This window comes from Cupressus sempervirens, chromosome 8 (assembly GCF_028749045.1).
Source record: "Cupressus sempervirens isolate cs-2001-9-10 chromosome 8, ASM2874904v1, whole genome shotgun sequence".
Taxonomy (NCBI): Eukaryota; Viridiplantae; Streptophyta; class Pinopsida; order Cupressales; family Cupressaceae; genus Cupressus; species Cupressus sempervirens.
In genome coordinates this window covers 80302979-80314986 of record NC_143125.1, presented here as the reverse complement: position 1 = coordinate 80314986, position 12008 = coordinate 80302979, and the positions used below count along the sequence as shown (strand labels likewise).

General features: G+C 41.9%; 1 protein-coding gene across 2 annotated transcripts in view; it reads left to right on the top strand.

The window, feature by feature from the left end:
- Positions 1-12008, top strand: part of CYP97B3 (cytochrome P450, family 97, subfamily B, polypeptide 3) — a 233581-nt gene that overhangs the window by 96134 nt on the left and 125439 nt on the right. For both annotated transcript variants that reach the window (XR_016355364.1, XM_089796842.1), the window contains exon 6: positions 4981-5154. Coding sequence is in view for 1 of the 2 variants with exons in the window: in XM_089796842.1 (XP_089652968.1) it covers positions 4981-5154 (174 nt within the window). In the remaining variant the exon portion in view is untranslated. The remainder of the gene's footprint in view (positions 1-4980; positions 5155-12008) is intronic.

Genomic DNA, 12008 nt, shown 5'->3' with positions numbered 1-12008 from the left:
CAAGCATGAAGTCTGACATCTGCCCAAAATGCTACCTGGGGCACAAATTGCAGCCCACAAATGGAGGAGAAAACCACCAAAATATGCAAAAATCTGCCCACAAGAAAAATCGCCAAGGTCTGAAAATGGAGAAATGCAAGCAAAAAATTGCCCAAGCATGCAAAAAACTGCCTTCCACTAAATTCGCCCAAGTCTGAAAAAAATCTGCTCCTCCACAAAATTCGCCCAAGTCTGGAAAAAATCTACTCCTCCACAAAGTTCGCCCACATGGAGAGGAAGAAATGATTTGTGAAAATGAGATGGGGAGGAGACTCCCTTTATAGCCAATTTTCTTTCTCCATAAAGTTGGCCTACATGGTCTAGGAGAAAACAAAAAACAAAAATTAAATTCAAGTTAAGGCCCACAATTAAATACTTAGCTTAAAAAAATTAATTTTGCCAAAAGAAAATTGCACTTTTAAATTTACCAATTAGCTTCAATTGCAAAACGAAATCAAATGGCCTTGAGGATGTTAAATATTTCCATTTAATGAGGGTTTATTAATTAATACGTCATTAAATTTGGATTTTGGCTAACCAAAAGCCATTTTTTCAATATTAAATTACTAAATTCATTAAAAACTTATAAGTTTTCAAGGCAATTAATTCAATTAAAGCCAATTTTTTGCAATTTTCTATCAAATCGATTTTTCCAAGCTAAAAATTAAAAAATTAAAATTGAATTTAGATCCAAAAATTGATTTTTTGCACTTTTCCTCATTTCAACAAAATTAAAAATTTTCACCAAAGAAAAATTTGAGATTTTCCAAAAACTTAAGTCTAATTAAAATTTCTCTTTTGAGAATTATCCAAATTTATAGAGTTAAAAACAAATTTTCAAAAGAAAACGTCTACGTACAAAATTCACAACTTTATCCTGTCAAGTTAAAATTAACTTAGAAAATTATTCGGCCTAAGCAAAAAATTGATAGCTCTGGAAAATCAAGTTAAGAAAATCAGGTGAAAATAAGCTAAGCCTCTCCATATCTGTCCTGAAGGTGCCAAGACATGACATTTTCAAAACTCAAAAATTTTGGGCAATCCAAAAATTTGCCGAGGTGATTAAAAAAACGGGGTCCCCAAGATTTGGGGCGATGTGTGAAAACCTCACAACACTTCTTACACAGGAGGCTTCCCCATCAGGCAGTAGCGGAAACACCAATAATGCAGGTGCCATGTCGGGAGGATACAGGAATAATAGCAGAGGGCAAAACAACAATAACAATGTGAACAATAACAATAATAATGGCAGGAGGAGTCGAATTCAGTATGATGCAAATGGACGGCCGATTGTTCAATGCCGAACATGTAATTTGTGGGCTCATTTTGTGCGGGATTGTACAACGACAAACACACTGAAATTATTATGCAGATGGTGCGGACCTGGCGATCATGAAGATGCCAAATGTCCAAAATCTGGAGTCAACTTTGATCACTGTCAGGATAGCTGAAGAAGAGGTGTTGGCGATTACACAGAGGCAAGTAAAAGAGTATCCAGACCCGGCAAAAGAAAAGAGGAAATTTGGGGAAGCACGGGCAAAGATTGAAAAGGCATTGCAGGTGGAAACATCTCAGTTGAGGGACACCACCAGCACTTCGGCAAGGAATTCCGCGGAACAAAACATTGTACGGAAAATTTTGCAAACGGAGATACCTGTCAAGATAAATGATTTGCTTCTTACAATGCCCCAGCTTCGATCCACCCTCACAAATATTGCACCAGTTCCGAGGATGCCTGGAGAACAAGGTAGAGGGAAAGAAATTGCTGCAAGTGGAGAAGACCAAATGTTGCTAGCCCTCACATCCGGACGACATTCGGTTGTCGTCGAGATGGGGATCCTCGGACATGTTCTCATAGAGACAATAGTCGACGGAGGGTCCGATGTAAATGTCTTACCCGAGGAGACTTGGAATAAGCTAGGATAGCCAACACTGTGGCCACCTACATTCCAATTGTTGACAGCGGACCAACAGGGCATTAAATCTCTCGGCATTCTGATGGCACAACTGGTGACGATTGGCACACAACCATTCCTGCTTGACTTTGTCGTGATCCGGCTGAAGAAAAAAGGATACGACGCCATTTTGGGCCGCGGATGGCTTATTCAAGCTAGGGTTAAACATGACTAGAAGAAAAACACTTCATCATTTGAAAGCAAAGGGAGGAAATTTGTCATTGATTTTCACACCCAGATGGTGGGGAAAGAAGCTTTGTCCTCAGATTCTGAAGCAGAAGATGAAGGGAGGCAGCATATGGAACCAGATTAGGAGGGAGTCTTGCGGTTGGAAGGAGGATCAACAGACGACGATTTGGATTCTGTCAGCGGTCTTTACCATTGGCAGATAGAGGACTACGAACTCTTTCCAAGCTGTAATATGTTAAGGGTAGACAAAGGTAAAAAAGAAGAGGAAAATGAATGTCCGAAGGAGAAGTGGAAGAAGGAAAGGCGATTACGGTTGAAGCTGAAGGGAAGAACATACAACACGAACCCAGAAAAAGGAAAGATCCCACAGTACGACTGTGCAGGAAGAAAAGGTTACGACAAACCATTGATCTATTAGAAGGGTGCCGGCAGCAAGGAAAACACATTGTATGGTCTGCATAGGAAACAAAGAGAACAGGCTCAATAAAAACTTCAGCAATACAGAGTGAAGGTTCTAAAATCAAGAATATAGTTGACGGCGAGGAATGGCAACTGACAAAATTCATGGTACGTGGCATGGAAAGCTCGAGGGAAAGCTCATATAATCTGAACAAACTCGAAGAGAAGCAATTGCAGCCACAATGGGCCACTGATCAAGATAATGAGGATTGTCCATTGGTTGTGCTGGACTCCATAAAGAGGCATCGAAAGAAGTGGTCGCCCAAGGTTTGACTCCAAGGGAGGGATATGGGGGATTCTTCTAAGGGGGATTCACAGGGAGCCCTTTTTAGAAAAAGCATCTCTTCAATTATGGGGAAGAAGCACTTTAGAGCTCAATCTATGGTTCAATGCGCTTTGAAAAGACAGGCTATGGGGATAACTCAAGTGTATGATTACGTTCTGCTCGCGGATAAGATCATGCAGGTGTCTGGAAAGAAAGTTTTGCCAAGAAGAAGTGGTCCTGCGGACTTGGTATCCTGTGGGCACTGGCCGTGGATACTAAGTGTCCCGTGGATAGGGTGTCCCACGGACATCGCCCGTGGGCACCGAGTGTCCCGTGGGCTGGGTGTCCCGCGGACACTGCCTGCGCCGCGGACACTAAGTGTTCCGCGGTCACATGGCCGCGGACACCTTTGCCGCGGAAGGTGACGCACGAGTGTAACAATTCAGAAGGTTTTTTGTTGCGGAAGGTGATGCATGGGTGCAATAGTTTAGAAGGTCCTTTTGCCACGAAAGGTGACCCACGAGAAGATTGCAGTACACTGGTAGATGCAGAAGAAGAGTGATAGGAGGTTTTAAAAAAAAAAAAAAAAAAAGGTCAACAGATTCAAATTGTTTGGAATGAGTAACGCATAATGCCAGAGGGAAGGGAAAACATCAGTGGTTGCCAGAAAGAGTGTAGAATCAGAAGTAAATCACAGAAATAGTGTGTTCCATGCAGTTTTGTGTGGGTTTCGGAGTGCTAAAGGGAGCGCACCTAGGGCGTTGCCCTAGGACCCCGCAGGTGTGCTGCCCCACGACCCCGCCGGGGGCGTTGCCCCCTGGACCTCCAGTCATTGCGGATATCAGTCATGGGAAGTGTGGCTAGTTGATGAGACTTGAAGCTGCTGCAGACATGCAGTGTCTGTGTACCAGAGGCACTTGGAGTAGGTGTTGGACGTGAGGCTGTCTTGGTGGATGCATAGAGAGCTCAGGAGGAGTTGATCATCCAATTGAAGGTAGTTCAGCGACGCTTGACTCAGGGTTCCTAGCAGTTGAAAGCAGAGAAAGCGGCATGGGTAGCTATCAAGGTTAGCTTGATTAAGGAGACAGTATGTTGTTCACAGAGGCTGCAGATGCAACACATTTTAGAGACCAGTTAGTGTATTCTGTTTTGTTAATCTGTCCTGGATATGTTGTAATTGTATTTTGTAATTGTCGTCCAGAGACGACTTTCTTCTTTTGGGGGGGATGATGTTGTTGGTAGAAATTGTAGTCGACAGGGTGTTGTCGGTAAAGATTTTGTAGCCGACGGGTTCATGTCATCGGTAAAGATTTTGGCCGACGGGTAGATTAGGATTGTTTTGTAGCCGATGGACTCCTTCGGGAAGATTCGGCGGAAAGTATTTATACCCCATTTAGGATCATTGTAAATCATCTTATGAAGCATAATGTAATGTTCTAGCATATGTGAATAATCTAAGGAGTTCTGCTGTTCGTGTTCATTATTTGTGTGCATTTCTTAATTAACCTATGCGGTAAATAGTATTCTCTTCTCAATCTTGAATAAAGGGATAAGTGGTAGTTGGACTTAGTAATACAAAATGGAAATTTCCTTTATTTTTCTTAGGAAATAAATTCCACCTTTTGACAGTAGACATATTTCTCGCCTTAGAGTTTTCTCCTTAATAATATTAATTGTTTATGATTCTTATGAATTAGAATGCATATATGATCTGGAAATAGACTTCCAAATTTAGCCATATTGAACACATGAAAATGACAATACTGAATAAATTTTGTTGGGTATTCAATTTTATGTCTGCCCAATCTGTTCTTGTGTTCTGATGAGTATAGTTTGTGCTTCCTGATAAAGACATCATCTGAAACATTATTAGCTTCTTGCAAATTAGACCATGGAACTGAGGTGCACATACATTTAGATTTGTGTTTTGTTATGTACTTTTACTCCAAAAATTTCTAGTTTGAGCTGTCTTGGTTTGTGTACCATATCCAATTACCATTGTTTGGATTCACTTACGTTCAATTAGTGATCACAGCTTTAGAATTGCTCGACATAATGTGCTTTGACATGCAGGCAGTCTATGGTACATTATTTGAAGCTGAGCACAGATCAACCTTTTACATCCCATACTGGAAATTTCCTCTTGCAAGATGGTTAGTTCCTCGACAGCGGAAGTTCCATGAAGACTTAAAGGTCATAAATGAATGTCTTGATAACCTCATAACAAGTGCCAAGGCCACAAGACAGGTATGCATATGATTTGATGTATTTCATACAGCAGTATCAAGTCAACTTTAATATTTCCTTAATTTGTTGCTATTGGCAAAGTAAGTATATCTACGAGATAATTATAATTTATATTTTAAGGTTACACTTTATAAAGAGTCTGCACCTTCTTGAATAGGGAAAAGTGCAAACAATCTGTACCTAGTGCTAAACTAATTTGAATATAGACGGACAAGATAGAATCAGTCAATATAATTATTTGGATAGTCTAATAAACTTTTAACATCTGGGTAGATTAATATGATCCTTCATCTTGTGATGTTTTTCACCAGCGTGAGACTCTTGTATAATCAGATAGTCTTTGTATCTTTAATAAAGATCCATAACAGAGTTTGAAAAATTGGTTGCAAATCGCTGGGCCTTGCAGGATTCATGAGTCAACTCGCCATGGACTTGCAAGCCGCGTCTAGGCAAGTCGTCCCCAATCGTCCCCTAGAATTTGGGTGTTTTGGATTGTGACTCACGTAAGTCCTAGGGTTGGATCTAGAACTCCCATGCCTGACTTGAAATGCCCAGTCACTTGAAAAACACAATTCTTTTGGTTTATTATTTAAATTTCATTCTGTTTTACAAAATAGGTATACATTGTGAAGAAGGGTTTGAAGAAGATGAGTGTGTGAGATCAAAGATTCGAAACAGAGTCAAATGATTTTTAGCATCTCGTTTTTGTATTCTTTGATTCAAAATTGAAAAACTCTTGAAAAATAAGGGGAAATGCTGGAATTAAGTAATTTGGTGCTGATGAAAGAGGAGTCTAAGTAGCACTAGGAAAAGAACCTTCAAGTCTCTCACTAAAAGATGAATGTTGTTGATGCATGCTTGGACTTGGGCCAACAAGGGGATCCAATGGTGTAGAAGTGGATACATTCCGAGTCTTTGCTGCTGCTATGAATTTCTTTATTTTAAGCTCTTGTTTTTCTCAAACTCAAAATCAGCAAGAAGGGCCATCATCTCTTTAACCATCTTTAGATTTGATATAGGGGATATTTCCACACTTTGTCCAGGTATTTTTGCGATGTGGTATTTCAATCTATTAATTACCCATGTCATCCATTTATTGCATTCAATACAAGTGACCTCACTCCTTTTATTTCCTCATATCCCATCCTTCTGTTGGTTCCCAAATCAACAGATTAGAAATCCTACAAGCTTGCCTATTCAATTATGGGATTTTCCAACTGACTTGGCCAACAAGTGAGAGTGATTGAGTACAATCCTCTTCCCTTGCACTTTAGGCTCTGTAGAACCAAGGCGGGTGGGCCTATACCTCAACCTAAATTTGTTGGTAGGAGACTTTTTATAGCAGATGAAAATGCATGTAAACTTTATGTGATTTGTCAAAATGGCGAGTAAATTCTTGAAAGAAATCTGGTTGTATGCTTATGTAGGTTGAATAAATTGTTTATATTTGGGTGATTACCTTAGTATATTGAGAATATTGTGGAGGCTTTGATTAAGAAATGCTTTCAGAATACTGATTGACCAAAACCCAAATTAATATAATACCAGTGCCAAATTTCCCTTAGATAGTCCAATGATGTTTAGAATGATTTATGTATAACATTATGAGACAATTTTTAAATTTGCTCCTTGAGCAAATTTATCAACTGAAAGGCTTCTATGTTCAAGTAGTCATTAATTTTTGTTACAATCAGTCTTATTGAATTTAACCCTTTCTCAGAAAAGACAAACAAGACAAAATTAACTTGCCAACCAATATCCCTGATGCTCAAATTGTAGGAAAATTAAAATACCCTTAAACAAGACTGAACATTCAGCATCTGCTTTCTTAGAAATAGATATCAAAAGGAATGAACCAAATTATAAAAAGAATTGCACACCTTTAGAAAAGCAAAGCATTGTCATTAGGAGATAATGTAACAGGATGTACCCATCGGGGTATCGGGAGGTATGCCGTCAGGCCGACATGTATCGGGATGTATCCAGAAGGTTCTATTATTGTAGTTGACATGTTGTATGTGGCCGACGGATACCTTCGAGAAGGTTCCTCGGGTAGTATTTATATCCCTCTTCGGGATCATTGTAAGGAGATATATCAGCATCATAAGCATAATGTAATATCCGGGTGTATGCGAATATAATCAAAGGAGTTTTGCTATTCTTATCTGCTCTTCTGTTCTATTATCTGTATGCTTTGATTTCTTTACCTAGTACGGTAAACATTTGGTGCCGTTGCCTGATGGACTTGGAAAGGTAGGAGAATGATGAGTAATGCCGAATCAGTTGAACAAGAATAAGAACAAGCTGAAAGAAAAAGACGAAATACACACAGCACACGGAGATCTAATTTTGGCGCAGCAAGCCGAACGCAGAAGGAGATTCCAGAAGATTGCTACTGACGGACGCAGAACTGCGGAAGCATTATTGGAGGAGACTCGACAGTGGGTAGAATTGGTGGAAGAGGCAAGAGAGGAGTTTTTGAATTAGTGTTCGCCGAGGGAAGACAATCCAGATGGAAGAGAATCGACTCACACGGCTCAGAGTGCCGAAGGAGCAAGAGCATGGAGTGAACTCTTTGTCCGCGATCCACTTTCAGAAGGCACAGATTCGCTTAATGGAGACCCTTCTTCACCAAACAGCACAGCTGTCAAAATATCAACTGTGAGCGTCGGGATGGCGGGACCAAAGGAGAAGTTACCTAAATTTGATGGTGATGGAGCAGTTGATCCCATCCGACATTGTAAAACCTGTGAAATGATTTGGAGAGCCAATGGCATAATGGATACAAACGAATGGATGAGGCAATTTCCGACAACCCAACGGGGTGTTGCAATTGATTGGTTTACTGATACCGATCCACAAAAGTTAAACAATTGGGATAACATTAAAAAGGAGTTCATCGTAGAATTTCAACTCTTGCGCGATGGTAATGAAACTGTAGTAGAGATATTCAATACTAAGCAGGGGAAGAATGAAACAGTCTGAGTCTTCGCGAGGAAATTGAAGAACTTGATCAATAAGATGGAGAATATGCCGGTTGACGAGTTACAGAAAAGATGGTTCATTGAAGGCCTTCACCCAAAGTTGCGAAAGAAGATGAAGATCGTGCCACCATCGACATACATTGAAGTGTATAACCAAGCAATGAACCTAGAAAGTGAGCAGAAGACCAAGAAGAAGAAGAATACTAGTTCATCCGATTTAGATGATGACTCCTTTTCAGGAGAAGATAGCAGCGATGATGAGGGCAGCAACAAGAAGGTTCATGCACTCCAGAAGGACATGATTCGGATGATGAAGGAATTCAAGAGCATGAACAAGGAGACTAAGGGCAATGAACTATGGTGCACGGAGTGCAAGAAGGAAGGCCATATGAAGGGATCCTGCCTGAAAGAGCAATTTTGTGAGATTTGCCAGATTATGGGACACTCGGTAAAGGAATGCCCTTTCAATCTGAAAACAAGAACACCGCAGCAAGTGTTCCTTACACAAGAAGTGTCCGCGTCCGGAGGGAGTGGGAACAGCAGTACGGAGGGTGCCACGTCGGGAGGCTACAGAAATAATCGGTGCGGTCAAAACAACAACAATAGTGGCAACAATAATAATGGTGGGAGGAGTCGAATCCAGTATGATGTGAATGACCGACCGATAGTCCAATGCCGCGCATGCAATCTGTGGGGTCACTTCGCTCGAGAGTGCACAACGACGAACACACCGAAGTTGTTATGCCGATGGTGTGGACCTGGCGATCATGACGATGCTAAGTGCCCGAAATTCGAAGTAAACTTGATTACTGTCGGGATGGAGGAGGAAGAAGTTCTGGAAATCACTCGAAAACAGGCAAAGCTCTACTCTGATCCAACGGAGGAAAAGAAGAGACTGGAGGAAGCCCGCCTAGAGATTCAGAGAGCAACGTAGGTAGAAACGGTACACCTAAAGGACACGTCGGGTATCTCCGTACGGAATTGCGCAGAATAAAACATTGTACAGCAAATATTGCAAGTCGAGGTACCCGTTAGGATCAATGATCTGTTGTTCACTATGCCTCAACTCCGTCCGACACTCACGAATATAGTCCCGATTGCTAAGCAACCACTAGAGCAAGAAAAGGAGAAACAGGGGGCCGCAAGTGCAGAAGATCCGATGCTGTTAGCTCTTTCATGTCGAGATGGGCATTCTCAGAACTGCGTTAACAGACACGATCGTGGACAGAGGGTTTGGTGTCAATGTGCTGCCAGAGGATACCTGGAGGAAGTTGGGACAACTGACATTGTGGCCACCTACCTTCCAGTTGTTAATAGCCGATCAACATGGAATCAAGCCATTGGGAATACTCACAGCGCAACTAGTAATGATTGGAACACAACCATTCCTATTGGACTTCGTCGTGATTCCTCTGAGGCGGAAAGGATACGATGCTATTTTGGGTCGGGGGTGGCTGATACAAGTCAAGGCAAAACACGATTGGAAGAAAAATACTTTATCACTTGAAAGCAAAGGCCGGAAGTATGTCATTGATCTACACACTCAAATGGTTGGGGAAGAAGCTCTATCGTCAGATTCAGAAGGAGAAGAGGATGAAAAGAGGCAGAGTATGGAACCAGATCAGGAGGGGGTTCTACGATTGGAAGGAGATGACGATTTGGATTCAGTAAATGGTCTTTACCATTGGAAGATAGAGACTATGAACTATTTCAGAGTTGCAACGTACTGGAGATAGAGGAAGGATACAGTGTTGATGAATTTCAAAGGAAATTCATCGAGATGAAGGAAGGAGATGCGCCACTGGATGTGACACCCGCACATAAGTTCACTGAAGGGGAACCCATCAAATATGATGAAGCCATGTTGCTAACCATGAATTTAGGAGATGAAGCCGAACCACGGAATATACTGGTGGGAGATAACTGGGATCCAGTATTGAAGGTAGCAGCATTCAGGATATTTTTGGAATACAACGATGTGTTTGCATGGACATACAAGGACCTAAAAGGAGTACCCTCAGAACTATGTGTGCACTGCATCCCGTTGATTGAAGGCGCAATACCTGTACGAAAGCGGCCCTACAGGATGAACAAGAACTATGCGGCACGGGTTACGGAGGAAATCAATAGGATGTTGGAAGTTGGCACTATCTTCAAAGTGCAAACTAGCGAATGGTTGTCACCGATAGTGATCTCACTGAAGAAGGATACCACTTAGATCCGGATATGCGTAGATTTCAGATGCTTGAATGCAGTCACCATCAAGGACCCCTTCCCAATCCCATTCATCGACAACATCTTGGAGGAGGTAGCAGGACACGAGATCTACTCATTTATGGATGGTTTTTTTAGATACAATCAAATTTCAATCACAGAAGAAGATAAGCTGAAGACGACATTTGTCGTGGAAGATGGGGTGTACGCCTATAATTGGATGTCGTTCGGTCTATGCAATGCACCTGCGACATTCTAGCAGATCATACTGCACATCTTTGATAAGATGTCTGTCAGAAACTTCAAGGCATTTCTGGATGATTGGTCTGTGTTCGGTGCGCAGGACAAACATCTCGCAGCCTTGGGCAAGTGTATGGAGAGATGCCGACGTGCGCGCCTAGCTCTGAACCCGAAGAAGTGCAGGTTTATGGTTCCCCAGGGAAGGTTGCTCGGACACATAGTCTGTAAGGAGGGGTTGAAGATAGATTCGGATAAGATGCGAGTGATATTGGAGATGCAGCCAACTACCAATGTGACAGAGGTAAAATCTTTCCTTGGACATATAGGCTATTATAGACGCTTCATCAAAATTTTTGCCAAAGTAGCATATCCACTAGATAGGTTGACATGCAAGGGAGAATCATTCCGATGGGAAAAGGATCAAGATGAAGCATTTGAAGGGCTTAAAGTACGGTTGGCTATGGCACCCATCTTGGCGTATCTGGATTGGAGCAAAGAATTTCATGTACACGTCGACGCGTCGAATTATGCAATTGGAGCATCCTTGGTGCAAATAGGTACCCACGGGCTGGATCACCCGATCTACTTTTCCAATCGACTACTATCAAAAGCTGAACAGAATTATAGTACGACCGAACGGGAGGCTTTGGGGATGGTCTACGTAGTATAGAAATTTCGTCATTACTTGCTTGCAACACTGTTCGTCTTCTATGTTGACCATCAGGCTCTACTATATATGATCAACAAACTTGTCATTCAAGGAAGCATCGGCGGATGGTTACTCCTATTGCAGGAGTTTACCTTCAAGATCATCATACAGCCAGGGAAGAAGCACATAAGCGCGGATCATCTGTCACGTATCAGAATAGGAGAATCGGCAGACGGTGTGAATGATGACTTTCCTGATGCGTAGTTGTTTCAAATTGCTGCACTACCAAAGTGGTACACAAGCATTGGCGAGTACTTGTCGACGGGACAGTTTCCAAGTAACATGCAACCGAATGAAAGACAAAAGTTAGTGATATGGAGCAGAACATTCCAGCTGATTAATGTACTGTTGTATAAAATGGGACCCGATCAGATCCTGAGGCGTTGTGTCCTGGAGGAAGAAATCCCATGGGTACTGAAGGAAGCGCATGAAGGACCGGTAGAAGGACACATGGGACCGGACACAACTGCACGGAAGATACTTTTAGCAAGACTATGGTGGCCAACGGTATACAATGACGCCAGGGAATGGGTCGTTTTATGCGATACATGTCAGTGAGTCGGGAAACCTTTGAAGAGAGACTTCATGCCTCTAAATCCCTCTCATGCTCAGGAGCTCTTTGAACGGTGGGGTTTGGACTTCATTGGACCTCTGAAGACGAGCAGAACCAGAAGGTGTCGTTACATCATTGTCGCAACGGAGTACTT